The following is a 27982-nucleotide window of genomic DNA, read 5'->3' as shown; positions in this document are numbered from 1 at the left end:
ATGGATATACTATATAACCGCCCTCTCCGTCAAAGGCCGATTCTCAACAATCCTCTGATACGAAAGCACACCAAGATCCAGCGTCTGAAACTTCCCATATACAATCAACTCAGCAACAGCACGCCCACAAGCCGGTGCCTGCTGGCTGCCGTGTCCCGAAAAGCCAACACAGAACAGAAAATTGCTGACCTCACTATGCGGGCCCACGATGGCATTATGGTCGAACGTGTTAAACTCATAATGGCCCATCCAGGATTCCGTCACGCGTGCAGTACCAAACCGGGGAACCCTACGGCTGATAATAGGGAGAATCTTCTCCTCCCATGCATTCTCCGCGAAGCTGAAATCGTCCACGTCCACCGCTGTATCGGGCCCGGTGGGAGGACAGCCGACGAGGTAGTCCCTAGCACCGTAAGAGCGAAGATGCACGCCCGATGGGTCGATAGTCAGGGGGAGATCCTGGGGCAGGCTCTCATCAACCTCGAAGATGTATGTATAACGCCGTCGAGCCTCGACAGGTAGGTCAGGGATGCCAGCTATCTTGGCGACAGAGGCAGCGCGGGTTCCTGCGGCGTTCACCACGGTGCCGACGGTGATTTCCTCTCCGGTTTTCAGTTTGATGCTTTTCACTTTCTTGCTGTCTTGTAGCTCTGCGTCGATGACTTCGTTTGTGATGAACTCGACGCCGTTGTTGCGGGCTGTGCTGCGTAGCCATTGCACCATGCCCCAGGCGTTGAATGCGCCTTCGTCGACGAGATTCAGACTGGCGCTGTGAAGGTCCTCGGTGTAGAAGAATGGATATTTATCCTTTATATCTTTCTCAGATATAATCTTGGTTCCCGCCCCCAGGCTAGCCTGTAACTCCTGGTCCTTCTTCAGGACATCCGTAAAGCTTTCCGAATTAGACAAGTAAAGATATCCAAAGTTACGAATAGACGACGTAAAGGGGACGCGAGGATCAGGAGGGAACTCAGCACCGAAGCGCTTAACAAAGTCGGCTGCGTACTGCGCGATCTGGACGTTGATGGCCGTTGCGAATTGCTGGCGCATGCAGTTGTTGCTGGCCTTTGTGGCGGAGTACTCCAGTGACGGGTCTCGCTCGACAACTAGCACTGAGCCCTTGAAGTCTGGGTTTGTGGATAGGTGCCAGGCGATGGAGGAGCCGCTGGTTGCGCCGCCGATGATGACGACGTCGTAGTGCTTGCGGAGGGGGTTGCTTGACATTTTGATTTCAGTGACAATTGAATGGATGTTACATACCAAATATTTGGCGTTCAAGGGTTATATACATGTCTGCTGTCGTGATAACTTGCCTGGTGTGCTGTATATGCGTTAGGGCATTCATTCTCCACTTCCCTGGGATCGTTATAATTTGCCATTTTCTCGACATCCACTCTACTCGATACAGTTGACAGCAACTGTAGATGATCATGTCCATGAATTAATTACGTTACCTTGGGTCTCGAATTCCGGTCTATCAACTGATTATTCTCTGCAGGCATTAACAATATTCGTTGTATACTTCCAAGGCATGTGGGGCTGTCAGTCGCGATAAACTGCCTGATAAGTGGATTAGGAAAGTCTCCCCGTCCATCTATTTCAATCAGTTCGTCTCGTATTCCTCTTCCCTTCAACCCCTCATCTCACATCTCATCTACAACATGTCTCAAATCTTCATGTACGTCCTCTCAATAAATAAATACCGACCCATCTAACACCCCCAGTACTGGCGCAACAGGCTACATCGGCGGTGACGTCCTATACGCCCTGACCCAGTCCTTCCACTCGGCCAAGATCACAGCGCTCGTGCGCAGCGAGAGCAAGGCCTCTCTGATCACGAGCAGGTATCCCTCCGTGACGCCCGTTATTGGGGATCTTGATTCGGCAGCAAGTATTACGAAGGAGGTCGCTGAGGCGGATGTTGTTCTAAGTACGTGAAACCATATATGAGATATAGATAATAGTAACTGATATTCTGCGTCAAGACCTTGCCAGCTCGAACCATCTCCCTAGTGCAACTGCTATCGCGAAGGGGCTGGCGGAGACCAAGAGGCCGAGCCCAGGTTTGTATTTCTCTTTCTAACCACCACTTCAATACATTGGCTATTCTAACAGTGTCCAGTCTGGATCCAAATCTCCGGCGCAAGTCTCCTCTCCGGCCCCGAAATCGCCAATGACTCATACGGCCAGGCGCGCGCCCAAAACCACAACGACTTCCACGGGATCTCCGAAATCCGGGATATCATCTCGTCATCGCCTAAGCGCGTCGTTGACCACCTGCTCCTGGGCCTGTCTTCCAAACAGCCCAATGTCCGGACGGCTATCATTTACGGGCCTTTGATCTATGGACTGGCCCGGGGGCCTGTGAATCAGCGGAGTATCCAGCTCCCAGATCTGGCCAAGGCGACGATTCAGCGCGGGAAGGGCGTGCAGGTTGGGAAGGGGTTGAGTTGTTGGAGTAATATCCATATCTCGGATCTTTCTGGGTTGATTGTTAAGTTGGTTAAGGAGGCGGAGGGTCGTGGAAGTGGAGAACTATGGAATGAGAATGGCATTTATTTTACAGAGAATGGGGCCATGGTTCGTTTGCTCCCGTTTATTTGAATGTTCCTTGCTAATATGTATAGCCATTCGGGGAGATCTCGAGAAAAGTAGCCTCGTTTGCTTTCCAGAAGGGGTTCATCAAGAGCACAGATGTTGAAGAGATCGACGCCGGGACAGCAGATAAGTTGACTGCCCATGGAGCCGTTCTATGGGGAACAAACGCCCAATATACAGCATCTCGAGCACGAGAGCTACTAGGCTGGAAACCCGCCGGACCCAGTTTGGAAGAGGAGATTCCTAGAGCTGTTCAGGAGGAAGCTTCCAGCCTTGGCTCCCAGTCTAAAATTTAGATATCGTATGTTGAAATAATTTCATGTCACAATAATTGGACACCGTTCATAGTTCATCACATCAAACCAACTCAGCGTATAGTCATTCTTCTCTGACCGTGCCTTCCAAACACACTGCGCCGTCCCAGCTGCAGCAGAAAATGGTCCCAGCGATGTACGATGCCCTGTTGCTACCAGCCAATCTAGAAGACCCGTCTGCAGCTCAGGATCCAGCGCCTCGCAGGCCGCGACGAACCCAGGCCATAATATCGCCGAGTCAGACTGAGCCACCCTTTCCTCAAGCCGCGCTGTATCGTACCGAGTCAGAAAATCCAGACATTTGCGGACGGTATCTTGCAGGATCAAGGCACTGATATTAGGGACGCGTCGATAGTAGAAGAGAATTAGAGCCTGGTGCATGGCCTGAACCATAAAATGGCTTGCCGTCTGATTCTGACCTATCGCCCTATCTTGACCACCCTTTACCGTTACTGATTTTGATCTGGGAGAATGCTCCCACGAGAGGATATACTGCTCTAACAAGCTCGCGCGCCTTTTCAATTCTCCCGCGATGCGTGCATCCACAGTTGGACCTCCCCGGTGGAGCAACTCCTGCTCGTTCGCTAGACGGATAACCTGCGACAGAAGGGTCATAAGGGATTCTGGGATTCCGTAGATATCCGGGAAAAGTGTATCGTCCCACTGCCCCATTACCTCTAGATGGATATCATTATAGCCGATCTTATTCCCCTTGGCTAGAGTGATATCGATTTCAGCGTCTAGGACGTCATTCGATACGCGGAAACTTCGGAGGGAGTCTGGGGATGGCTCGATTGACAGTAGGCTGGCGCTGGGCCGGTCGGGGCAAATGTCTAGCAGGGCGCAGCCGCATGTGCTTTCGGCCATGATACGGAGGAAGGTGTAAACGTGGTGCAGGGAGCGGACTTTAAGAGACTTGTGTGGTTTGGGGAGGCCGCGGATGCGAATGAGATACTCTGCGTCAACGAGGAATGCTTGCGCGCTGGAGTTTTCGCCGTTGAATATCTGTCTGTGTTAGTCTGCATTCTGACACGCTATTGTATGGCTGCTGGATACATACTGAGAGCATCACCATCGATAGAGCGGCCATTAGGATCTCCTTATACTTGGCCCGACGGGAACCTAGGACTTCCTCATTCAGGGCTAATTCAAGATGCTGTTTGGCGGCTCCTTTAAACCGATTCGCTGATACCTCCAGGCCACTGGCGGACTGATCGCGTGCATACTTGTGGAGACAGCTAGCAGCAAGTAGAGAGTAGAAGAGTGACAGCCTGGTGTGGCTGGTGGTATGGTGAATGCTGAGCTCTGCAAATGCGCTCATCGCAGCTGGGAGGTGGACTGCCTGCCAGGGGCATTTCTGGCAGTTCTTCAGAGGGAAGGATAGTGAAATGACATTCTCTTTGAAATACCGCAGTAGGTCGGCGGCCTCGGGGGGTACGCTGGTACTTCCCGAGATCTCAAGAGACGGGAAGGGGGTAAATGACAGAGAGGGGGACTGATGTGTGAGGTCCAAAGGAAGGAGAGTTTCGGGATCAACATTCAGAAAAGAGTCCGTAAGTCCGACTTCAGGGACGTCGTATAGCCCATCAAGCATAGAAGTGTCTCTTGCAATGGCTGGCCAGAGAAGATCCCACTCTAGCTCCGCCTCAGTCTGGTCGAGCTGGGGCTCATCCTGCTTGGTATCTTCAGCAGCCTCAGAAAACACCAGAACTCCAAAAGGGCCTTTAAATGAGTTGTCTTGCACACTTTCAAGCTCAAGCTTAGCCAAGGCAGCGCCGGCAGACTGTTTGCCGAGTCCGTCCATAGTCAATTGCGACATCTTTTGTTGCTCTGCCTCTGCGACTGTTAGCAGCATTCTTTGCATTAAGTAAAACAGAGATAGAAATACCAGAGAAGAGGGGACGACGGAATACTCGGTCCTTGTCATCGCCCGCCCAGTTCAACTGACGCTCGTAGCCCAGACATGCCAGGCCCTGCTGCTGGCAGTTGTGGCAGATGGGGCGGGCTTCGTCGCATTTTACATGGCGATTGCGACAGGTTCCACAGCCTGTAAGAGTACGACTTCGTGAAAGCTGCGGCATCGCCAAATATCTAGGATTCTTCGATTATGAGAGATGCAGCTAGTGGAGTGCGTGAGTGGTGGTGCTGATATTTCTGGGATTATTAAGCAGCCCAAAGAGGAAGGCAATCCCCAGCTATATGTCACCTATTCTGTTTATTTTACCCTATTTACAACTTCGCCTGTTCATGCGGCAGAAGCAGACGCCATGGCTGGCCTCCACGACTTCCATCTCCCTTCTTTGGTATCTCGCCCTTCCCATCAGGTATTCTCAGCCTCCACCTCCTACGCAGCTCATCCGACGCCTTGTTCTCGAAGCAATCGGCGATGTACCGGCCCAAGACAGGCGCAAACTTGAACGCACTGTTTCTCGTCAGTATCATCTCTTCAAAATAGATGAGATAACTCACTGTCCCGAGCCACCTGTCGCAATGAAAAGCCCCTGCAGGTCTGGATGCGAGTCCGCAATAAAGTCTCCCTCTGGAGTATCAGAGTACCAGCACATCCGTCTCCTCCACCACGGCCGGTCACCGAACTGCGGAACAAGCTGTCTGAGTCCGTCACGTAAGTGCTTGTCTGCATCCTCAGGGAGATACCCGGCATCAGCGTTGTTCCCAGCTAACTTGGGCGAAGAAACCACACGCCTCCCGTCCTCAACGGCAACTTGATTTGCAACTCCGAATCCGTGGTGCGCAACCTTGAGCAGGTTGTTCCCTGGATAAGGTGGGAAGACGAAGACGCCGGTGCTAAAGTTCATGATAACAGGCATGCCTCGCAGCGATTCTGCTTCCTTGTGAGTCAGCTCTACAAACCCCACCGACTGTCCTGACGCAGAGGACGCATGTGAAATCGGCAGCAACTGTCTTGACCAAGCACCAGTGGCAAGGATGGTTTGAGTTGCAAAGATGGGTTCTCCCTCGGCGAGATTCACGCCAACAACACGCCTGTCCCGCGGTCTGATTCGAAGCGACGTTGCTCGTCCTCGAGGACCAGTGATGAAGTTGACGCCTCGCTGGCTGCACTCCCGGGCCATAAACCGGACAGCAGATTGCGCATCTGCCCAACCTCCACGAGGGTTAAAGTATGCACTCAGACCCTCTGTTGCGGTAGGGAAGTTGTCAAATCGGGATTTCAGACTACTGGCCTCGGTGATTTCACCGGTATAGTCCTGCAAATTCTCACTCATGGCCTTGCTCTTCATCACGTACGACGAGTCGGCATTTTTATCCGCCATCAGCACGAATCCAGACTGGTGGAAGTGCTCTTTGAACGTGGTATTCCACTCCGCCAGGGCCTCGCGGGCCAGTTTCGCGTAGAACTCGTCGGAATACTCCACGCGGATGATTCGAGAGATATCGACACTGCTTCCATCAGGAACAGGGACATTGTACCGATAGATCACTGTTATGTTCGTATAACCTCTTTTGCTCAACTCCAGGGCCGTGCCTAGGCCGAAAATCCCGGCGCCCACGATGAGGATGGAGTCGGACTTGAGGTGTTCGGATTGTGTCATTGTGAATATATAATAGAAAGTTAAGATGCCACCAGAGGTGTATGTTGTATTTCATGAAGGTTGGATGTTGGGTTTAAATACTTGCCGAGCCCTAACTGACCCCGCGAACGCGGAGGTGGCCCCGTCCCCTCCGAGGTGGGTACGGTGTATACTGGTCAAGATGGGTAAATTTATACACTCAAGTGGCGATGCTGGTTATGTCTGATTAATCTTTGCCATATCTAAACGGAATTAGAATTATCCACGCAAGACCAAGGCTCCGTCCTCTCAGGCGAGCCCACAATCCCAACAATCGACCCATACGTCCCAGCCACCAACCAAAACGTCCCCGAAACAATAACAAACGCACTCCAAAGACATCCAACACCCCAAGAAACCGTCCGGTCGCGGTTCAGTTATCGTACAACCACATACACCCCATATGCTGGAAGGATTGGAGCGTTCCTAGCAGTGCTCCAACAGGAAACCTGGCCGCTGAACACGGGGATCCCGCTGGCGATTAGGTAGGCGATGACCGTGCAGGAGAATGTGCATCCCAGCCATGTGGACCAGTGGATTAGGTAGTTGGAGGTGAGATGGATTGAGTTTCGTAGGATACGGACGAAGATGTATTTTGCGGCGAACTGAAAAATAAAACAACAAAGATACTTGGTCAGCTTGGAGTCTTGTAAAGCAGGCAGGAGGGACAAACGTGGATATCTAGAAGAGTGCTACCAACGAGTCCCGGAAGACCAAGGCCATAGCATATCTTCTTCATCAGAGGTCCCGCAGACCCCAGTGCAGGGGAGGCGATATTCAAGCCCCAGTAGTAGTGCACCATAACTCCCACTGTCAGGTATGTGGCCGTGATTGTTGATTGGCAGATGAGCAGAGATCGAGTATACAGGCGGGGAAATCCCGGGGTTGGCAACACTTTCTAAGATGATAATATCTAGCAGGCCTTACTATACTGACCAAATCCAAACCAGAATATTGCTGTATGGACTCTGGAGTATGTGGTTGAAGACCCGCCGGTGAATGTGGGGACGGTGACCCGGTGGCGGCTCCGTCTCTACCGACTTTTTGTATGAACCCCATGGTGTTATGTCATAAAGATTGAAATGTCCCGATACCGTTTAATCAATCCGAGTATACATCGGGTCAGTCATATCAAAGTTGAACCAGTCATTGATAGCCCTCCCATAGTCCTCGGCCTGCAGAAAGAAGTCGCCCTGGTTAACCATAGGCAAGTCTCGCAACCCATCGAACCCCGTCTGCGGTGTGACACTGATTCCGTGTCCTGTGGCTCCAGTTGGCGTACTCAGTCCATGCAGTGAATAGCGTGGGGTGTTGTCCTGGGGCGCATAAGCAGAGATCTCCTTCCAAGCTGTCTTATGGCCAGAGATGCCTGCACTGCCAACCATAGCAAACTCGGCGACATCTGACCCGCGACGCTCATCCCCTACGTCGACAATGTCGTCAAACATAGATTTATCAGCATTAGCGTCCTCTCGGCCCGCTTTCTCATATATAAGAATATCCCGGAGTAACTGAGCGTCGATAGACCAGGAGACGTGAGACTCGCTCGGTCCACCGGTTTGGGTACCAGTAGCTGGAACTGTCGTAATGCTTTGCTCGAGCTTGCGAAGATTTTGTGTCTAAGAGAATATCAGCTGGTGGGATATCACTATGGAGGTCAAAGGACATACCATCGAGAAAACGGAAGGCCAAATAGACCCCATGCGCTTCAAAAGCCGCATACACTTATCATATCCCTCTTGCGCCTTCTGGCGAAGGCCATCATCCTTCACAAAGCTATGCTGTAAGTGAATCGTGGCAACCACAGCCACGCAGTGCGCAATCAACGGGTCGGAGACTTGGAAATCCTGCGCTTCCACTAGGTTGAGAAAGCAAATAATCCACGCACTATGTCTCGAGATCTGATCGAATGACTGATGCATGAAAGTCTGCGGCATCATGTGCCGAAAATTCTTTAACCGCATGGACAGGAGAAAAGGGTGATTTAGTAGACTCGGGATGGCTGCATGGACGAATTGTATAAACAGCCATGGGCCCCAGTAGTCTCTTCGCTGATTCAAAGCTTCTGGGGTTATGCCCCCGAAATTATTCGTCGCGAATCGATGTCTGAGTGGGAATTGAGAATCTAGCTCAAGATTGCGCAGTGTGACCAGTGAATAGTCGGACTGCGGGTTCCAAGGTGGGGGGTCATCCGATCCGACTTGAGCTGCTGCGTAGGCTCGGGCCATGTACCATACTTCAGCGGCTTGGGCCATGTAGAACAGTATACTGCGGTCTGAATCCTCCTCCGGGCCTAGCCCGTGCAGCAAAGGAAGTCTGCTTGATCGATGGTTGATTGGTTCCAAGCTATTGCCGTTCTTGAATAGACCTCGTATGCTCGTACGCTTAGTTGCATCAGGGATGGATGCTTGAAGACATTGTAATATGTAGATGCTTTGAATGCACAGAGAGCATTCTAATGGGTCTCCCAGAGACGATGAAGCTGGGAGACTACTCGCAAAATAGGAAGCCATTGACAGGTCAAGACCGGCCTGCATCACATTTCCATCTTTCATATCGGTTAATCAAATTTCACGCTTGAGAGCTATTGCGTCCCACTCACCTGCAAAGCAAGCCATGATCAGAAGGCAGAGGGTCTGTAATGTGGAAAGTTTCACCTTTCCAATTGCGACGCGCTCTACGATCAACCTTCGAGACTGGGAAGAGATTGAGTCTATCTCTTGTCGAGTGCTGGGTGTGAGCTGCCCCGGCGGAAACCGACGAGTCAACGACTTTATCGCCAGTCGAAGCTCCTGGTCGCGGGATCTGAGAGACTCAGGAAACTTTTCTTGTCTAAATAGACAAAGGGGCTGGTTGTGGCACCATTTCTGGTATAACTGGCCAACTTCAAAAAGTGAGTCTTCTTCGGATGGAGGAACCGGCCTATTGGAAATTAGTTTGACGCCCCAAGCACCAAGGCACCTGCTGTACCTACATTTCAGCACTATGAAATGGTTCTTGCTGAACATGGAGTGCTTCTAATTGGGGTGCCGTGGACTGTGTAGATCCGGATGGACCAGTAAAAGCGACCACTGGCGAAGCTTGTGTGTTGGACCGGCTGCATCAGAAATCATCAGCATATGAACCAGGCAGAAGCGAAACATAGCCAGCCTTACTCCAGTGATCGTAATACCTGGTCCAGTTTATCTTCAATTGCCTCCATCCGATGGTCCTGAACACTTCATCAGTCACTAGATACAAGACCGGAGATTCGCTCGAATAATCAAGAGAATGATAAATGGACTTACCAGGGTGCCATGATTGCCTTCCTGATCATCAAATCTTTGGCTAGGCGGGCTGGGCCTATACTTACACGACTGTCCGAGTCGCTGGCAAAACGAGCACGTTGGCCGCTCACCAGGGCATTTGACTTTCTTCCGCCTGGATGCATATCATCAGAGCTTCGTGTTTGTACGCATACTCGATCACACCTACCGACAAGGCTCGCAGGCCTGATGAGGCCGCCGTTGTCTTGCCTCTTCCATTGAGGGGAGATTCAACGGAGAAAGCGAGATATCAAGGTTGACCCAGTGAGTGACGAGGTGGAGAGAGAGAAAGTGAAGTTGAGAGCGTTATGGTAACAGCAATGACTATGTTGATTGGCTGCTTGGGTCAATAATACGTATCCAAAATACATAGAATGTGTACCGGAATTTATGCCTCAGGCTGACACTGTCTAGGTGTCTATGGCTAGCTATAGTCTATCGTCTATCTCGACTATATATCATTACCGTATCTTCCATCTAAAGTGCGTACCGAAAATCCTTCGACTGCATATCCGTCATATCCTTAAACCCGTCCAAAACAGCCCTATCCTGCCTTCCCATGCTTTCATCCACCGTCATGTTCCGATTTCGCCGGGCATTCTCCATTTTCATTACAGCATACGCGACTCCAGCTAACACAATCATCCCCGCATAGCAAACCAGCAACCCAGTCAGTGCGGAGTAGTACCGGGGCGCCTCACGCGCAAAGAAGATATTCGAACCCGCAACGTTTCCCCCGGCGTACAAGGTAAACCAGAGGCCATTGGCAATAGAGCGTTTTGTGTGCCCTGCCACGTTCGTGGTGAGCAGGTTCCAAGAGACGATGACCGGTGCGCCGATGATATATTGGAGCCAGGTGCAGCCAACCAATGTCCAGCGGTGCGTGAGATCTGTGAAACGGATGCCCAGCAGGCCGCCGAACGGGATGAGGCAGATGACAGCGAGAACAATACATCGGGAGTCGCGGACGTATGTGGAAATTAGCCCGCAAATTGGGACCACAACAGCTTCAATGGCACCTGTGGGGAGTTGAAGAAGCGTGGCGTAGATGCCGGAGAACCCGTATCCTTTAATCAGGGACGAAGCGAAGTTGGAGACGCCGCCATTGATCACACCACAGGATATTCCCATCCCCAAAACGCAGAGGACTTTCACATCGTATGCCAGTTCAAGGACCTGTCGGAATTTGAACTGTTTGGTTTTGACCCCTATCATGTTTTCGGAGACGCGTTGGACGGCGATAACGCGTTGTCTGTGGGTGAGGAATTTGGCGGAGTTGGGCGAATCTGGAACGAAGCATAGGAAAAGGATTGCCGTAACAAAGTTCAGAAGTCCAATAACGAGGAATATAAGTTGCCAGCTTTTGAGAGAGGTGTTATGGACGTGGCCGAGGCCGAATCCAAGTAGGGCTCCGACCATTGTTGCTGTTCCATTCGCTGACAGCCAGATGGCCATGCGCAGAGGTTGTTCAGATCTTTTATAGAACATTGATGTGAAGTTCATCACTACTCCGGTTAGTATCTGACTATCGGCCATGGAAAGAAAACCACGTACTGCAGGGGCTGACACCTGCTTCTGCCATCCCAAGAATAAATCTCAAAACTAGCATCCCCGCATAGTTTTTCGCGCCAATATGGGCAATAACTAACCCGGCCCAGATTAGGAGCACGCTTCCCATGTACTTTGCAAGCGGCAGTCGCTGAATGAGAAGGTTCGAGGGAACTGCGAATGCAAGGTATCCAAAGTTGAAGATTGCTGCAACCCATGAATACCTCTGGCCTTCCAAGCCCAGGTCAGGAATCAGCGTATAGGCAGATGCATAGTTGAGAGATAGCTTGTCTATATTTCGGCGTATATCAGTTATCAGCCGTAGCAGTGTAGTGGTAGGTCAAGAATACCCAGAAACTGAATACAGTAGGTCAGGTACAGCTGGCCACCATGTCAGTTGAACTCCCCCGTGTCGGACACTGGAAGCCTACAATTGGCATGATACGCCTGTCGAGAATCCTGCGCACCTCAGCGCCTTCGCGCTCCAGTTCATCGGGAGTTATCTGATCGGCTTCAGTAAACAGCTGTGCTGCTATATCTCGAATTTCCCCTGTTGCAAGTTCGCTGGCTTTCTCTACGCTGGGCTCGTCCTGCGCTTTTGATTTCATGTCTTTAACGTCTGGCATGGTGCGGGGAAATGAGGGGGAACAGATATCAACTAGATTCGACCAAATCTGGCAGCACAATGTAAGGTAGAATCGCTGTCGAGATGTACCTGCGAGATTGCTCTTATACCTTTGTTGCCCATCCTGCCATCCGTGAGGCCCTGATACCTTATCAATGGCCCGTTGATAGAGGGGTAGGTCATGTTATCTATTAGCTATCTCTTGGCTGTCTATCATTGTCAACTTCTGTTGCATGGAGTGGCGCGTGGGAGCTTTCATGGCTATCATAAACTTCGGGGACCGTAGCCAATTAGTTGTGAGATATTGTTCAATGCTCCAACTTTACGGAGAAAATCGCGAATTAGCCTGGTCGGTTTCTCGGATGGACTTTCCCATTGGGGTAATTGAGGGACGAGGTAGATAGAGCTTCAGTGTGCCATCCCCAAGAGTGGGGAAGCTCTCCATACTCGTGGGAATGGTACACAGTGCAACCCGAGAGCACAATGGCCGGAGCAAACGATATCTTAACATCAATTTGCAAGTTCCTCACGGTTTCATCTTTCTGCACTTTCTTATCAGCATTCATCCTCATTCCAACCTATCGTTATCGCAACCCGGCGACCTGCTTACTTACCGAATACAAATTCCATTTCACAGTCGTTCGAATCCATAATGGGATCTGTAAGTGATTTCCAAGCCCAGTATTCATCGCGATTTGAGCCTAATACGGCAATCAAGGAGGCGCCGGAAAGCCCAAGTCTCATTGATGCTAGCATCTCTGAGCTCCAAGAGGCTTTGGCTTCGGGATGGACGACGAGCGTTGAACTGGTAGCGCGATATCTTCGAAGGATCAGTGTCTATGATGCGTCTGGACTTACCTTGAGTGCCATTCCCATTCTCAATCCGTCTGTCTTCGCGGAGGCCGAGGCATCTGACGCACGGAGGGCCGCGGGACTCGCAACTAGACCCCTAGAGGGCATCCCTTACCTTGTCAAGGATAGCATAAAGGTAAAAGGCATGACTGTTGCCTCTGGGTCCCCTGCTTTTGAAGGTCTCATTGCTACGGACGACGCTGCTTGTGTGAAGATCCTTCGAGATGCAGGAGCAGTCCTTCTAGGAAGAACCAACATGCCCGCTATGGCTTACGGGGGTATGCAGCGTGGTTCGTATGGCCGCGCTGAAAGTCCATACAATATGGAATATTTGACGGCAGCATACGGATCGGGATCCTCCAATGGCTCTGCCACGGCAACCGCGGCGAACTTCTGTGCCTTCAGCTTAGGATCTGAAACGGTTTCCTCAGGACGATCTCCCGCATCAAATAATTCGATTATTGCGTATACGCCGTCCAAGGGTCTCCTGCCGATCCGTGGAGTGTGGTCACTATACCCAACATGCGATGTATTGGTACCTCACACGCGTACAATGTCCGATCTCTTCCAGGTGCTCAACGTGCTCGCTGTCACCGATGCAACTCCTAAAGGAGATTTTTGGAACGAGCAGAAGATTATTCCCTTTCCAGCGATTGAGACCATCCGTCCTCCCAGCTTCAAGGAGCTAGAGAAGCCGTCTTCACTCCATGGTAAACGGTTGGGAATACCGTCCATGTTTATCAACGGGGAAGATCCTCTACCAAACAAAATACACACAAGACCTTCCATATTGAAGCTCTGGGAATCGACAAAGCGTGAACTGGAGTCTTGTGGTGCCACTGTTGTCGAAGTCGAGTTTCCTCTCCTCTCCACGTATGAAGCCAACGTCCATCGTAACCAATTAGTGACCATCAAGGATCTCCCAGAGAAATGGCCAGCAAGGGAAAGAAGCGATCTTGTCGCCCACGCATGGGATGACTTTTTGGCTACCAACGGCCAGGCAGGATTAGATTCTCTCGCCTGCGTTAACCCAGACGATATCTTTCCCCTTGCTCCTGGGTCCCTCCGTGGCGCACCGATCCCAGCGAACCAGCTTCAATGGAAACAAATTGTCGAATATCCGAGGACCAAACCAAGCTCTATTTTCGATGTCCCGGATATGGAGCCAGCACTGAAAGCCCTGGAGACCGCACGGAAGGAAACGCTTGAGGAGTGGATGGACAAGCAAGGCTTGGATGCAATCGTTTTCCCAGCGAATTCAGATATTGGACGCGCCGATTCCGACGTTAATCACGAATCTTCGCAGTTTGCATGGACAAATGGGGTGAAGTATTCCAACGGAAACCAAGCTATTCGTCACTTGGGTGTTCCTACTATCTCGGTTCCGATGGGACTAATGGAGGATACGAAAATGCCTATCAATTTAACGTTCGCAGGAAAGGCGTACGAGGATACCAAGCTTCTTGAATATGCCTATGCCTTTGAGGTAGCGACAAAGCACCGCGCCATCCCGCCACTGGTGCCTGGACTGGATACAGATGTTCTAAAAACTTCGCGCAGTGAAGGCTCTGCCACTCTCACTCATGCGGAAACGGCGCGGATTGAAGTGCAGGGTCAGTCTAAGGAAATTGCCGGCTCGACAGTTAGTATTCAGCTTCAAGGAGCTTTGAAACTTAGCAAGGATACCAGAATGGAAGATCTCAGCTGCTATGTCAATGGGAATCCGGTTGAGGTGACTGTGGAAGGAAATCAATGGCAGCTGGCAACAACATACGCCAAATCTGCTCGTGACAGCACGTGGTCTCGATGGACGAGCCCAGCTGCTCACCAGGTCATAATTATCCTTGTTGCGCGCTTTAGCAACACGCCTGCTACTGGTAAATTAATTTTGCTCTAGATCCCTTTCGGTGGACAGTGGTAGTATTCCGAGAAGTAAAGCAAGAATTGCCGATTAAGCATACGGTTCGCCTGGGGAATAATAAAACGCTCATCACAAAGAAACAGAAGAGAAGACATTACATGACGATTATACTCCAGCAAATAAACCAGTAAATTTATTCGCACAGAAGTTGAAAATAGAGCGTTCTTATCCCTTAATCCACCTCTGGTCAGCCTTGTCGTACCCGATAGACTTCAAGTCAATGTTGAGCGTCTTTAACATCATATCCATAGTAAAGTCCTGCAAAGACGTTCCAAATCAGCATAAATCACCCATCAATAAGAGAGTAAAATGTCAAACCTACCTCAGGTTCATCTTCCTGTTCCTTAGCAGCAGCTTTCTTATTTTTCTCCTTCTCCTCCTCAATTTTCCGGCTCATCTCCTCCTTTCTCTCCCTCACTTCTTCATCATCAATATCCAGTCCCTCCGCATCGACATTCCCAAACCAAGTCTCTATTTCCTCCTGCTCCCACCTTGCCTCATCATTCTTCATCCGCTCGCGCCACGCCTTGACCCCACCCATTCGCGAGATTCGCTCCTGCGCACCAGAAAATACCTCTTCTGCTGCATCTTGGCTCACCTTCTTCCACTTGGAAATCAACGCCTGCAGCTCCTCCTCTTTATTCGAGGATTCGATCCGCAGAGCCTGCTGGACGGTATCAAGTTCAGATCGCAGATTCGACAAGCGTGTCTGTATTTCACGCTGTTGTTTCTGGAGATTTGCGACCTCTGGATCGGTGGGCACGGGCTTTCTAGTTGTAAGGCCGCGTTGTCCGAGGGATGGTCTTTTGCGGTTATGCGGGGGCGTGGGCAATTGCTTAGTTGAAGGGGGTGTAGGGAATGGAGCTTGGGTATTTTCCATGGTAGATTCGTTGGGTTTGATAGAAGATGTATCGGATTTCTCTGATTCTTCCAGTTTGGGCGTCGTCTTTTCCTCTTTCACTGTCGGTGTTGGTCTGCGGAGAGGGGACTTGAATGGTTTGGAGAGGGCGGTTGATGCCTGTGCGAGACGGCGGCGTTTGGCATTGGGGGTGAAAGAATACATCGTGATACCAATCGTTAAAAACTGTTGAATTACATTGTTTTATAGATCGATCACGACCATGGTGTGAAAGAGAGGATGGAATGTGGTTGTTGTTGATGGAAGAACCCATCTCAGAAATCATTTATCGATAAGATAGCGCCAGAAAGTGACGTCTTCGGTTCTGGCCTCAGGCAACTACATTGGAAGCAAAGCATGCAAGATCATACATTTTCATAATTCAGACTCGTAAAATACAATTCTAATGACCAACTCCTCCAGCCACCCATTGAGCAAACTCGGGTTCTCCAGGACGAGGGAAGAAGCCCCGGTCGTTCCCGTTAGCCTGTCCGGCTGCGTTGGCATTCTGGTTATCATTTGGTCTCTGGCGATTATTCCGTTGCTGTCGCAGGTACACCAACACCATGAGAGTTGCAGCCAAGGACAAAATGATAAGACCCTCCAAAACGCTTTCGTCAAGGTCAAGCTCGAGGTCGTCATAATAACCATCATCGTGGTCATGGTAGTCTCCTGATAACATATCATCCTCGTCCGCTTCCCCCTGTTTATACAGCTGTGCGCGATAAGCAGCATCTTGCTCTTCATCGTTTTCAATGAATGCAGCGACCCATTCGCTAAAGGTACGGCGGGGCTTTTGTTCTAGGATAAAGTTAGTACTTGCTCTCAGAAATCATTAGTCATGGGGAACCGTCGTACCATCATCTTCTCTAATGGAGTTGATCTTTCCATTGGTGAAGCTGTTCCACGCACTCCGTGCCCGAAGTTTCAGCAAGCTCAGCTTAACAGGCAAGTATGCTTCATGGTTTGTCGCCAACGCAAGATCATAGTATCTCTTGGCCATATGGAAGTCCTGCTCAACAGCAATCCCATTTTCATGCATCCAGCCAAGATTCCAATACGCCTGCGCACTGTAATGAGCTTCAGCGGCCGTGTGGTAACAAGTCGACGCCTTCTCGGCATCAATGGCGATGCCAGTCCCGCTCAGGTAGTAGTCGCCCATTTTGAGCAGAGAGTCTATATTCGCCTGTTTAGCTGAACGAGTCCATTGGATAAGAGCTAAAGCAGCATTTCGTAGTAATGACGGCCGAGGTTTCTTCGCCCCAGGGAGGATTTTCTCCAGTGGTAGTAATGAGCGCTGCTCGTCGAGAATAAAGGCAACATTCGCCTGGGCATTCTCATACCCCTGTTCGGCGGCCATGAGAGTTGGAATAAATGATCCCTCTTTGTCACCGCTCTCGTATGCATCATTTGCCTCAGTGAAGGAGGAGTGGATAATTTCTGCTTTCTCCGCGACCATCTTATAATAAGACGCAGCGAGTCCACAATGCCTCTGCCGCCCAACACCGCTGTTGGCCAGCTCCGCTAGGTAATAGAATGCTTCCATCCATCCCCAACGTGCAGCCAGCTCGAAATATTTCGTAGCTGTCACAACATCACCTTGATCAAGGAACAAAGCGCCCAGTCGGGTTTCGGCCGCTGGGAAATCTTGATCGGCTGCCGCTTTGAAGTAAGACGACGCTTTGAAAGCATCTTGCTGCATTCCGTAACCATGCAGAAACATGAGCCCGATTTGATGCTGACAGAGCGAATCTCCGTTGGCTAAACCGAGTTTGAACCAGGCATAAGCGGTATCGAAATTTTGGTCTACGCCTTCACCGCGTAGATACATGAGGCCAATATGACCGGCCGCTTTGGCGGCTGCTTTCTCGATCCCAACGGGGTGGTTCGGATTGAGCGAACCATCCTTATTCCAGTATCGTTTTGTCACCTGCTTGAAATACCTCATTGCCTTTTTATAGTTCTTGGAGAGGCCTCTGCCACCATCATAGTACATCTTTCCTAGGTTCAATGTCGCTGCTACTTCGCCTTTTCGAGACATGAGATCCAAGTATTCGAGTACATCTTCAAGACTGGCCTCGGTAACAGCTGAGCTACCACGCAGCGCATTGGGGCCGGAACTAGATACACTAGCACCTTGACCGTAGACGCCACCCTCTTCGTCAGCCCAGCGGTATGAGTCACGAGCAATACCGTGGCCACCAGGTGGCCCAGATCGATAGTACTCAATAGCTTTATCCGCCACGCGCTTGTAGTAAAAGGTTGCTTCGTCGCAGTTCCTAGGAGTACCAATACCGGCGTGGTTTCGATAGGCGAGGGTCATTTCCGACTTGGTATTCCCCGCCTCCGCGGCAAAGGTGTGGTATAATAACGCCTTGGCTTGGTCGCGTTCAACCCCGCCGCCAATCCCCGTAGCGTACATGAAACCGAGCATGTACTGCGCCGTACTGTTTCCATCCCATATGGCCAAGCTCTCATACCAGTGAAACGCCTGCTTAAAGTCCTGAGGGTAGGAGAAATTGCCGTAGAAGTTCATTTCCGCGAGTAGGAACATCGCATCGGGGTCGTGATCCTCTACCGCCGCAATCGTGAGTTCATCGACAGCTTTGGCGATACTCGGGTGGATATGTTTTCGCGCGCTACTACTTGACGGGGGTCCGTTCATGAATAGGATTCGAAAGGCTTCTTGGGCGTAATACCAGGTGTAGCCGAGAACACCGGACGGCTTTCCTGCGGGTGTAGCCACGGGTATCTTAGCTTCGCGGAGCGTCTTGAGCGCATCTTGGACGTGCTCTAAGAAAAGGCATACGTTAGTAAGAAGCAGGCAGAACATGCGCAGTCACCGCGTGGGGGTAGATCACCATTTGGAGGAGCATCGGAGTTAGAGGTCTCGCCAGGGGGGTATTGTGACCCCCGGGCGACGTCTGTGAGTGGATATTGATCATCGTCAGGTCCCTTGGCTTCGAGAGCGAATACTCGCAGAAATACTAGAACAGCGATATCAGCAGTGGTCCTCGAAGTCGAGGGTCGTCCCGGATACTTACATAGCGCCAAGGGCAGGAAGCGCCATAACCACATGCTCTTCATCTTGCTTGAAATAACTGGATTGGAGTGGGCAAGGAGAAACGCATGGCGACTGTTCCCACTACCAGTCCAATGGCGATTATGAAGGAAGGACGGATAAAGCTGTCCTGTCAGCCGGGGTCAGTCGTCCGGAGCTCTGGTCACGGCTGTTGGCCACCTGGCGTCGCGGAGCTTTGTAACGCCGATTTCTTGGCAACCACATGATTCATACTCCTCACTCACTACATGTACACAACTACGGTACAAAGAATCAATGTCTCGTAAGATCTTTCATTTTCAAGTTTTTTAACAGTATTTTTGCGCTCCCCCACGATCCAGGACTATCTTATCTAAGAATGTATACAGTATGAAAAAAGAAAACTCCGATCGCGCGCGATAGTAACAATCTCATCTCCATGCAACCCGAGGCAAACGAAAAGAAAGAGGGCCATCGCATCTCAGCGTGCTGCTTGAGAGCATTGATGGATCCCAGAGGCCTTCGGCTCTAAACAAAGTCGTTTGCCATTTCAATGGTAAGGAAAAGAAACGTAACGTAACACATCACCAGTCCATGGGAATTTGTTCACAATCTCAGGGGGGTTGGCTCGGAGGCTAGAAATAACCGTCGGCAGGCGGTTGAAGTTGGGCGTGAAATAAATCACATACATTAAGACGGAAGAGGGAGAAAATAGTGTAGGAACGGAGAAGCTGAAAAGAGGCTAGACATGCCCAAATTGCAAAAGATATAACCAACCAATTCCGCAACGAAAATGCAAGATGTTTTCTTTTCTTGTTTCAAGGGAATTTGAATGCGAAAAGTGATAGTACAAGAATACAACAGAAGCCATGAAGAAACCGCTAATAAAGGTTACCACTTCATCACTGGCGAGGAGATCTAATGAATCAATGTTAGCAAAAGCTCTTGCATTGCGTCTTTCTGGCAGTTGACTTACGTAGGGCTATAGGCCGGCGACGTCGGGCTGTAGCCAGGAGACGTTGGGCCTCCAGGCGAGGTCGGCGAGCCGGAAAAGTTGGGAGACGTGGGAGAGTACGACTGAGGGCTTGTGGGCGACCACCCAGGAGACGTAGGTGTGTATTTCGGAGAGGTAGGCGAAGTAGGAGACAAGTGTCGAGCACCACCAATAGCCGGACTGGTAGGGCTGTAACTTGGCGAGGTTGGGCTGAAGGCTGGTGAAGCAGGACTGAAGCTCGGCGAGGTAGGGCTGTAGTTTGGAGACGTCGGTGAGAACCCAGGCGAAGTAGGAGAGTACGAGGGTGACGTCGGTGAAGCCTGCCCAAACGCCGGCGACGTTGGAGAGTAGGCCGGCGATGTCGGTGCAAATGACGGACTCGCGGGAGAGAATCCCGGAGATGTCATGAACCGAGGGCTGGTGATACCCATGCCTGGAGATGTAGGAGAGTAGCTGGAGGTGGGAGAGTATCCAGGCGAAGTAGGGTTGGCACTGAACGGGCTGCTGGGAGAGTATCCCGCCGGGCTGGTGGCAGCAGGGCTGAACCCACCACCAAAGGCACCTGAGGGCTGGTACTCCGTAAAGCCACCAGGAGTCTCAGCACCCGCCTGGCGGATGGGAGAGAAGTTCGAGTCGGGGTCGGGAGTACCAATGTAGGCACTTTCCTGCATAGGCGATCCAGTATCGTACTGCGTTGCAGCGCCGTCCGAAATAATGGCATCCTTTGCACCCAGAGCGCCCATGACTCCATACCGAGCATTATTCGAAACAACAGTGTTGAGCATGCCTTGGTCAAGGAAGATGTCGAATTCGCCAGTACCCGCGGGTGCCATTTGGCCCAGAATCAAGTTCTCCGATACACCACGGCAGTCATCAAGTTCGCCAAAGGCAGCGGCCTCTAGAAGAATCTCAACCGTTTCTTCGAAAGAGCAACGCATAAGTGCACCGTTATCGGCACGGTTAATACCGTGACGAGTGACTGGAGTCAGGTAGCCTCGCACAGTCATCACGTCGACCAAAAGTGCCAAATGACGGTGGTTGACGTAGGATCCGTCGAAAGCCAACACTTGCGTCAATTCACGGAGAACAGCCGTTCGTGCTGCTTCAATACCGAACACCTCGAAAATTTCAATGAACTGGTTGGAGTACGTTCGGCTAGCATCAACGCCCGGAATCGCCAGGACCTCACCAAGAGAAGAACCACTAGTTTCGAGGACCCACTCTTTACACAACGGGTCCGTCTTGCTAGTGAACAAGGACCCGTCTTCCAGGACACGGACCTTACTCTTCTCGTTGATGAAGGCACGCTCAACTCCAGAAACACCGCGCAAGGTTAGGGTATCCAGAAGGTGTTGCTCCAGTTTCTTCAACGTAACATCGTACTCGATGTCATCATCTTCCTCGTCTTCCTTGTAATCCTGGATCTGACGGATACGGATGACCTGTTCGTCTGCGTTGTTGTCACTGAAGATGACAGCGATGTCCTTGGGGTAGGCCTGTTTGATCTTGGTAGCAACGTCTTGCACAGTGAGACCTTTGTCAAGAAGCTGCGGACGGCTCAGAATGATACGAAGCAACCACTTAGACTGGCGAGACGAGTCATCGGTGACATCTTCCGGAATAATGAAGTAAGATTCAACCATATCCCGATCGTTTTCGATGACTGTTGACTGGATGTCAGGATCATAGTAGATCTCCGTCGCCTCCGTGATGGATCGCAAACTGGTGTGCTCAACAGCGCTACGAAGCTGCTTAGCCCCTTCCTTGTCATAAGACCGTCCAGGCTCTTGGTAGACAGTCATGGACGGGGTCTTGATGTTGGTCGCAACGTTCAAAATTTCCTTTAGACGAGGCACACCAAGGGTAACGTTCTTGGACGAAACACCAGCAAAGTGGAAGGTGTTCAATGTCATTTGAGTAGCCGGCTCACCAATGGACTGAGCGGCCAGCACACCGACCATTTCACCCGGGGCCGCGGCCGCCTTGGCGAAACGAGACTCAATAGCTCCAAGAACGTGTTGGAAGGCAAGTTTGTTCATGGAGTATTCGGTTACCAATCTGCGGAATGCAAGGCGACTGCGCAGCTGGGCCTTAAAGAGCAGAGTTGCACTCTCTTGTGCCTCCTGTGAAATGGTATCGTTACCGCGCACAACCAACAGTCTATCAAGTAGCGATTGCACCTGGGGAATGACTTCCGCAGGGTGCAGATCACTGATGGTGCCTTCACGAATTCTGAAGGTAGTTCGAGCCATTTCAAGGATACGCTGAACGTTGATGGGAAGTTGCATCATCTCCTCGTCTTCCTTGCTCACACTGCGGAGGAAAGCCCGAGACTTTAGTAACTCCTCCCATTCCTCGTCCAAATATCTCTGGACCTCAACATCGCCAGCAATCTCGTTGGCTTGCTCCAGCACTTCAGGGCCGAGGCTGCGCTCGGGATCCATGAGGTCAACACGGAACCGATCTTTGAATTGGTTGTCCGAGCACTTGATAATATCAACGCGCTGGTTCTCAATATGTGCACCATCGAGACCATCCTCTCCGTAAATGAACTGGATAATATCACCCAGCGAGTTACGGACGGTGCCATCATATTTGACCATAACCTCCTCGAGGGCCTTAACCAGCTTACGCTGAATATAACCAGTTTCGGCAGTCTTGACAGCAGTATCGATCAAACCTTCTCTACCAGCCATAGCGTGGAAGAAGAACTCTGTGGGGGTTAAGCCACGAAGATATGAGTTCTCAACAAACCCTCTGGATTCCGGAGAGTAGTCATCTTTCGTGAAATGCGGCAAAGTGCGGTATTTGAAACCAAACGGAATACGTTTACCCTCAACGGATTGTTGACCCACGACAGCCGTCATCTGTGAGATGTTGATGGTTGAACCCTTCGAACCAGAACGAGCCATTTGAATGGCGTTGTTCAAATCCTTCAAACTCTTCTCGGTCTCGCTACCAGCTTCATCACGAGCATTGTTAAGCGCACGAGAGACCTTACTCTCAAATGTTTCACGCACGTTCATACCAGGAAGGGCTTCGAGGGTGTTGTCGGTGGCGCTGGTGGTTATTTGCTCGACTTCCTGCTTCCGAACGCGCACGCAGTTCTCAATGCGCTGGATCGTGAGCTCGTCGGGAATAGTGTCACCGATTCCAATGCTAAACCCGTTGTGAAGTAACCAGTAGCCGACAATTGCTTGAGCACCATTGAAGAAAGCGACAGCAGTATCTGACCCATATTCATTGAAGATAGTGTGGATGACACCACCACCGCTCGCGCCGACAGTCTTCTTGGAAAGCATTCCATACATCAACTGTCCACTATGAATAAGGAGCCCGCCATCGTTAAGAGGAGAGAACTTCTCAGCAAGTGGAGAACCATCTTTATCAACTCGCAGAAGGTTAAGGCCAGATGGAAGCGCCATGCTGATCATCTGTTTTCCTGTCCACCTGGGTCTAGGCTTCAAGATCGCAGGCGGGGGAATAACACCATCCCAATCAGGTACCCACATCATAGTGTTCATAACCTGCTCCTTGCTGAGGAAAATGTCACGACGGCAAATCTTGTAGATACCGCAGAGAGTATCTTGCACAATACCCATAAGAGGGCCGTTTCGCTGAGGAGAAACGATGTTGTGCGGCACAAGGGCAAGTTGGCTGAGCTCCGCGCGAGACTCTTCGCTTTGAGGGACGTGCAAGTTCATTTCGTCACCATCAAAGTCAGCGTTGTAAGGAGTGGTGACGGAAAGGTTGAGCCTAAAGGTCGAGTAAGGCATCACCCTAACGCGATGACCCATCATGGATTCTTTGTGAAGGGAAGGCTGTCGATTGAAAAGAATGACATCCCCATCCATAACGTGGCGTTCAACTTTCCAACCATACAAAAGCTGCTGCCCACCTGCCCGCTTTGCGTGTCGAAGATCGATACGCTCACCATTGTCCCGGACAATGTATCGAGCGCCAGGGTGCTCGTTCGGACCGTTCATAACAAGCTGCTGCAATTTCTCAATGTTGTAAGGAGTGACGACCTCAGGGTAAGTCAGTGTCCTCGCAATACTCCTTGGAACGCCGACTTCGTCAAGCGACAGGTTTGGATCACCAGTGATCACAGTACGCGCAGAGAAGTCTACACGCTTTCCCATCAAGTTTTGACGTAGACGACCCTCCTTACCCTTTAAGCGGCTTCGAATAGCCTTGACAGGTCGGTTAGACTTTTGCATAGCCTTTGGCTGGCCAGCGATATCGTTGTCCATGTACGTAGCAATGTGATACTGGAGCAAAGACTCGAACTCACGCACAACGTGCTCTGGAGCACCTTCCTGCTCACAACGCTGGACATTCTGGTTTGCTCGGACGATTTCAGCCAGTTTATAGGTCAAATCATCCTCACCTCGCTGGCCAGAAGTGCTACCACCAACAAGCACACTGGGACGAACAGGAGGGGGTGGGACGGGCAACACCGTGAGAACCATCCACTCAGGACGCGCATAGTCATTGCTCAACCCCATGATGCGAACATCTTCGTGGGAAATGTTGCGGAAGACATTAAGCGCAAGTTGAGGAGTAAGGGTTTTCTTTTCAGGTTGTTGCATGTCCATTTCATCCATCATGCTCTTCGAGGGCTTCCACGTTCCAACGAGCGAGATACCTTCTTTCCGAACGGTCGGCTGCGCATTGCCACATCCACCGTGAAGCCTCGCAGGTTTTGAGCTTTCTTTGCCGTACTCGTCGTCATCCGGAGGTGGGTCCGCCTCGCAAATCAAAACATCCTTCGAAAGCCGCCAGATGTGGTCAAATCGTCGCTTCGGGTCTCGAATCCGCAGGGCATCTAAGAACTTCGGATCGGACTGGTCTCAAGTCAGCATAATTGCCATGTTAGATTTGCCATCCCGTAAGGGATGACTAACCGTGTTGGCTTTGATCTTGCCACAGTTGTGGCAGACCGTCTCAAGCAACTTCTTGATTTTCGTCAAGAAACCTGGGGAAATGTCAGTTCCATCACTCCCATGCATTATTCATGAAAATAGATTCCTTACCGATGTGGAATACCGGAGTGGCAAGCTCAATATGTCCGAAGTGCCCCGGGCACTCCTTCTGACCTTCTTCACAGGTCTCACAGTTCCACTGTCGGTCAATAGTTCCCAGACGTGGATCATTAAGACCTTTGGTTCGTGGGCGTTGCCTTTGCTCGTCCTGCAGTTGAATTTGCGTTAGGTTATTTTTGAACACAAAGACCCGTTTCAGTGAACAAAGAAGAGGACAAAGGACTAACCATTGTCTCAGGGTATTCCACATGCACCACACTCATCCGCTTGATCTCCTCGGGGGAGAAGAGACCAAACTGGATTTCCTTGATCGTGCGCAAAGGCGCCTTGGAATAGGGAAAGTAGACGTTCGCCATGATGAATTATGACGCGAAAACCGGGGGTAATCACAAGGCGAGAAAAGTCGACTTCAGCGAAGGAATAAAAGCTCTAGATATCGCGAAAACTCGATTTCTGGCGTTTTATATTCGTTAATACACAAGCAAAAGCAAGCGATTAATGAACGGTGTTGCGAGCAGAGGGCCGGATGAGGCCTCTGGCAGCCCTTGCCACGAGGGCGCCTGGCACCCTATCCACGACTTCGCGAAGCTCTGAAAAGGCCGAAAAGGGGGAAACCACGGTCGGCGACAGCGATATTCGAGATCGTATGAAAATATCGCGATAAACGCGATGATCGGGGTGGTGTTGGGGGATGGGTGAACAGCGTGTCGGGGTGATGAAAGGGAGACGTTAGTTGTGAGGTTGGTCGGCGACGGGGAACGAGTTTTCTGAGCCGCAGCCTGCTGTTAGCGCGGGACCTCTAAAGCTCTGGCACCCCAACCTCATCACCGTGTTACCACCAATGACATAGTGAATTACCACAACACAAGTGGGTCCCATTGTCGTTATTTTAAATGTGTTATTCACCGCCTGCCACCCCAGTTTTCGGTCTTCAGCCCAGGAAACCAGGAAATATCCCCGCCGCCCAGGCAATGCATTGAAAGCCTGCGATCGTTGAGGGCGCTGGATGTTTGCTCTCACCTTTTACTCCTGGCCTAGAAACAGGCTGGGAAATCTCACCACTCCCTCACTTGCCTCTCTATTTTGACTGCCTCTTGGAGCGGCTTCTAGCCTCTCTGCACCATGAACCTCTCTCTTATCGATCCGTTTGTCCTGGCCCAGGACTATCCAGACACATTATCAGAGAAATTGAGTATGCAGTTATTTCTTGAATTCTTGTTTGTTACGTTTCTAATGCTTGTTATAGGAAGCGGTCACGCGACATGTCTGCGATTCAATCGCAAGGGAGACTATCTGGCGTCCGGACGAGTGAGTTTCACTCCAAACATCATAAAATCAGGCGACCGGCCAAGCTGACATTCACTACTAGGTTGATGGCACAGTTGTTATATTTGATGTCGAAACAAATGGAGTCGCGCGCAAGCTCAAGGGTCACGTTAGACAAATCCAATCGCTCAGGTATACCGGACCCAATACATCACCACTGGCTGGCAAATACTGACTCGCTCGGCTTGCAGCTGGTCTAGAGACGGTCGCTATCTTCTGAGCTCATCACAGGACTGGAAATGTATTCTGTGGGACCTGAAAGACGGTTCCCGGGTACGCACAGTCCGGTTTGAAGCTCCCGTATATATCGCAGAACTACATCCTTACAACCAGTGCGTCTCACAGCCCGGCAATCACTATTAAAATGTGCTAACGTTGTGTGGCATATGCAGTCTATTATTTGTAGCCTCCCTCTTCGAAGATCAGCCCGTTCTCGTCGACATCTCGTCCCGCAAACCTGTCAAACACATCCTCCCCTCCGCCCCGTTTCGCGCTGCGCCCTCCAAAGACGAAGAAGTCGATCCAGCTGTCGCTGCCAAACAGGCGGCACAAGATGCGAAGCATTCAACCTGTGTCACAGTTTTTACTGCGCTCGGTAACCATATAATAGCCGGCACGTCGAAAGGCTGGATCAACATCATCGAAACGCAAACCTGCACCACCATCCACTCCACCAAACTCTGTAGCGGCGTCATCATACTCCTCCGCCTCGCCAGCAACGGCCGCGACCTCCTCATCAACAGCTCCGACCGTGTTATCCGCACAATCCTCATGCCCGACCTCACCCAACTCGGCATCGATCTCGAACCAACAAATATAAAGCTCCAAGTCGAGCACAAGTTCCAAGACGTCGTCAACCGCCTAAGCTGGAACCATGTGGCTTTCTCCTCAACTGGCGAATTCGTCATGGCCTCCACCTTCATGAACCCCGACATCTACGTCTGGGAACGCAGCCACGGCTCCCTCGTCAAAATCCTCGAGGGGCCCCGCGAAGAACTCGGCGTCGTAGAATGGCACCCAACCCGCCCCTTCGTCGTCGCATGCGGCCTCGAATCCGGCTGCATCTACACCTGGTCCATCGTGACCCCGCAGAAATGGTCTGCCCTCGCGCCTGATTTTGGCGAAGTCGAAGAAAACGTCAACTACATCGAACGCGAAGACGAGTTCGACATCCACCCAGCCGAGGAAATCCACCAGCGCCGCCTTGACGCAGAAGACGAAGAACCCGATGTCCTCACCATCGAACCCATCAAGGGCGGCGACGACGAGATTGAGTCCTTCCGCATGCCTGTCCTACTCGATATCTCTGATAGCGAAAGCGAGGAGGACATCATTGCCGTTGGACCGGGGACCATGCGCCGTCGGAGTCCTGGTGGTGCGCGGGACAAGGTAAATGGCGAGAATGGGACGGCGGCCGCAGGTCGTGGCGCGAGAGGGGGGCGGCGGCGGTGACGCATCCTTCATGCATCTTATCCGCTGCCGCTGCTGCCTTCTATTTACACAAAAGGCAGTCGACCAGTCCCATCTCGTTTCTCGTTATGTAAACTATAGATTGGCGTTCGGTGCTGTTTGCTTTCTTTGCATGGATTCCATGGAATATGAATAGGTATATATAATACCGTGGATACGGTGCTGGAGTTTGGGGCAGCGGGGGGAACGTCAAAACAAAAAAAGCATGCATGCATACATGAAGCAGGGTCTAATTTATTTCCTATTATTTTTTATTTTCATGTAATTTAGTTTTATTTTATTTTATTTTATTTTCATTTTTATTTTTTCATTGGTTTTCGTGATAAATAAAGTGACTAAAGTATTTTTTCGATTCTCGAGTTCTACATTCGAGCAAGCCTGTTACCATCCATGAAGCCTGAATATATATTTATCCATCCACCCATAGATTGAAAATATGGGCGGATCGGCGTAACA

At 50.9% G+C, this 27982-nt stretch overlaps 11 protein-coding genes across 11 annotated transcripts; 3 read left to right on the top strand and 8 right to left on the bottom strand.

Annotated features, from left to right (window-relative positions):
• Positions 1 to 9: 9 nt before the first annotated feature.
• On the bottom strand, positions 10 to 1224 carry ASPVEDRAFT_23974 (NAD(P)/FAD-dependent oxidoreductase; the record flags this gene model as incomplete). The annotated part of the gene is made up of 1 exon (XM_040809614.1): positions 10 to 1224. One exon carries the CDS (start codon positions 1222 to 1224, stop codon positions 10 to 12), a length of 1215 nt encoding a protein of 404 aa, XP_040662760.1.
• Positions 1225 to 1740: 516 nt separating this feature from the next.
• ASPVEDRAFT_120546 (uncharacterized protein) lies at positions 1741 to 2894 on the top strand (the record flags this gene model as incomplete). The annotated part of the gene is made up of 4 exons (XM_040805800.1): positions 1741 to 1930; positions 1965 to 2067; positions 2148 to 2580; positions 2628 to 2894. Coding segments are annotated over 4 exons (993 nt in total), but the record flags the coding sequence as incomplete, so codon positions are not given.
• A 21-nt stretch (positions 2895 to 2915) lies between these two features.
• Positions 2916 to 4993, bottom strand: ASPVEDRAFT_78740 (Zn(II)2Cys6 transcription factor; the record flags this gene model as incomplete). The annotated part of the gene is made up of 3 exons (XM_040816597.1): positions 2916 to 3917; positions 3973 to 4748; positions 4801 to 4993. The coding sequence occupies 3 exons, from the start codon at positions 4991 to 4993 to the stop codon at positions 2916 to 2918; spliced, it is 1971 nt and encodes a 656-aa protein (XP_040662758.1).
• A 148-nt stretch (positions 4994 to 5141) lies between these two features.
• Positions 5142 to 6484, bottom strand: ASPVEDRAFT_121485 (NAD(P)/FAD-dependent oxidoreductase; the record flags this gene model as incomplete). The annotated part of the gene is made up of 2 exons (XM_040805891.1): positions 5142 to 5334; positions 5382 to 6484. The coding sequence occupies 2 exons, from the start codon at positions 6482 to 6484 to the stop codon at positions 5142 to 5144; spliced, it is 1296 nt and encodes a 431-aa protein (XP_040662757.1).
• Positions 6485 to 6681: 197 nt separating this feature from the next.
• Positions 6682 to 7451, bottom strand: ASPVEDRAFT_264274 (uncharacterized protein). Its single transcript, XM_040809904.1, has 2 exons — positions 7176 to 7451; positions 6682 to 7107 (listed from the first exon to the last, which is right to left on the bottom strand). The coding sequence occupies exons 1-2, from the start codon at positions 7302 to 7304 to the stop codon at positions 6880 to 6882; spliced, it is 357 nt and encodes a 118-aa protein (XP_040662756.1). The 5' UTR covers positions 7305 to 7451; the 3' UTR covers positions 6682 to 6879.
• Positions 7452 to 10092, bottom strand: ASPVEDRAFT_264273 (uncharacterized protein). The gene is made up of 7 exons (XM_040809903.1): positions 9977 to 10092; positions 9790 to 9922; positions 9658 to 9713; positions 9477 to 9599; positions 9105 to 9424; positions 8173 to 9050; positions 7452 to 8121 (listed from the first exon to the last, which is right to left on the bottom strand). Exons 1-7 carry the CDS (start codon positions 10024 to 10026, stop codon positions 7600 to 7602), a joined length of 2082 nt encoding a protein of 693 aa, XP_040662755.1. The 5' UTR covers positions 10027 to 10092; the 3' UTR covers positions 7452 to 7599.
• A 192-nt stretch (positions 10093 to 10284) lies between these two features.
• ASPVEDRAFT_121056 (putative MFS allantoate transporter) lies at positions 10285 to 11981 on the bottom strand (the record flags this gene model as incomplete). Its single annotated transcript, XM_040805851.1, has 4 exons — positions 10285 to 11312; positions 11362 to 11646; positions 11706 to 11736; positions 11787 to 11981. The coding sequence occupies 4 exons, from the start codon at positions 11979 to 11981 to the stop codon at positions 10285 to 10287; spliced, it is 1539 nt and encodes a 512-aa protein (XP_040662754.1).
• A 333-nt stretch (positions 11982 to 12314) lies between these two features.
• On the top strand, positions 12315 to 15185 carry ASPVEDRAFT_36379 (uncharacterized protein). Its single transcript, XM_040811203.1, has 3 exons — positions 12315 to 12641; positions 12699 to 15013; positions 15078 to 15185. The coding sequence occupies exons 1-2, from the start codon at positions 12633 to 12635 to the stop codon at positions 14727 to 14729; spliced, it is 2040 nt and encodes a 679-aa protein (XP_040662753.1). The 5' UTR covers positions 12315 to 12632; the 3' UTR covers positions 14730 to 15013; positions 15078 to 15185.
• ASPVEDRAFT_49066 (ubiquitin ligase complex subunit HRD3) lies at positions 14919 to 18738 on the bottom strand (the record flags this gene model as incomplete). Its single annotated transcript, XM_040814113.1, has 6 exons — positions 14919 to 15011; positions 15076 to 15837; positions 16067 to 16452; positions 16510 to 18444; positions 18513 to 18638; positions 18696 to 18738. 6 exons carry the CDS (start codon positions 18736 to 18738, stop codon positions 14919 to 14921), a joined length of 3345 nt encoding a protein of 1114 aa, XP_040662752.1.
• An 855-nt stretch (positions 18739 to 19593) lies between these two features.
• Positions 19594 to 25086, bottom strand: ASPVEDRAFT_78733 (DNA-directed RNA polymerase II core subunit RPO21; the record flags this gene model as incomplete). Its single annotated transcript, XM_040816596.1, has 5 exons — positions 19594 to 19609; positions 19668 to 24532; positions 24593 to 24663; positions 24722 to 24878; positions 24958 to 25086. The coding sequence occupies 5 exons, from the start codon at positions 25084 to 25086 to the stop codon at positions 19594 to 19596; spliced, it is 5238 nt and encodes a 1745-aa protein (XP_040662751.1).
• Positions 25087 to 25593: 507 nt separating this feature from the next.
• On the top strand, positions 25594 to 27766 carry ASPVEDRAFT_158924 (Set1-mediated histone H3-K4 methylation subunit Swd1). The gene is made up of 5 exons (XM_040808569.1): positions 25594 to 25922; positions 25977 to 26038; positions 26100 to 26188; positions 26248 to 26388; positions 26428 to 27766. Exons 1-5 carry the CDS (start codon positions 25853 to 25855, stop codon positions 27506 to 27508), a joined length of 1443 nt encoding a protein of 480 aa, XP_040662750.1. The 5' UTR covers positions 25594 to 25852; the 3' UTR covers positions 27509 to 27766.
• Positions 27767 to 27982: the final 216 nt, after the last annotated feature.

The sequence above is a fragment of the Aspergillus versicolor genome (genome assembly GCF_001890125.1).
Source record: "Aspergillus versicolor CBS 583.65 unplaced genomic scaffold ASPVEscaffold_1, whole genome shotgun sequence".
Lineage (NCBI taxonomy): Eukaryota > Fungi > Ascomycota > Eurotiomycetes > Eurotiales > Aspergillaceae > Aspergillus > Aspergillus versicolor.
This window is presented reverse-complemented; position numbering and strand designations above follow the sequence as displayed.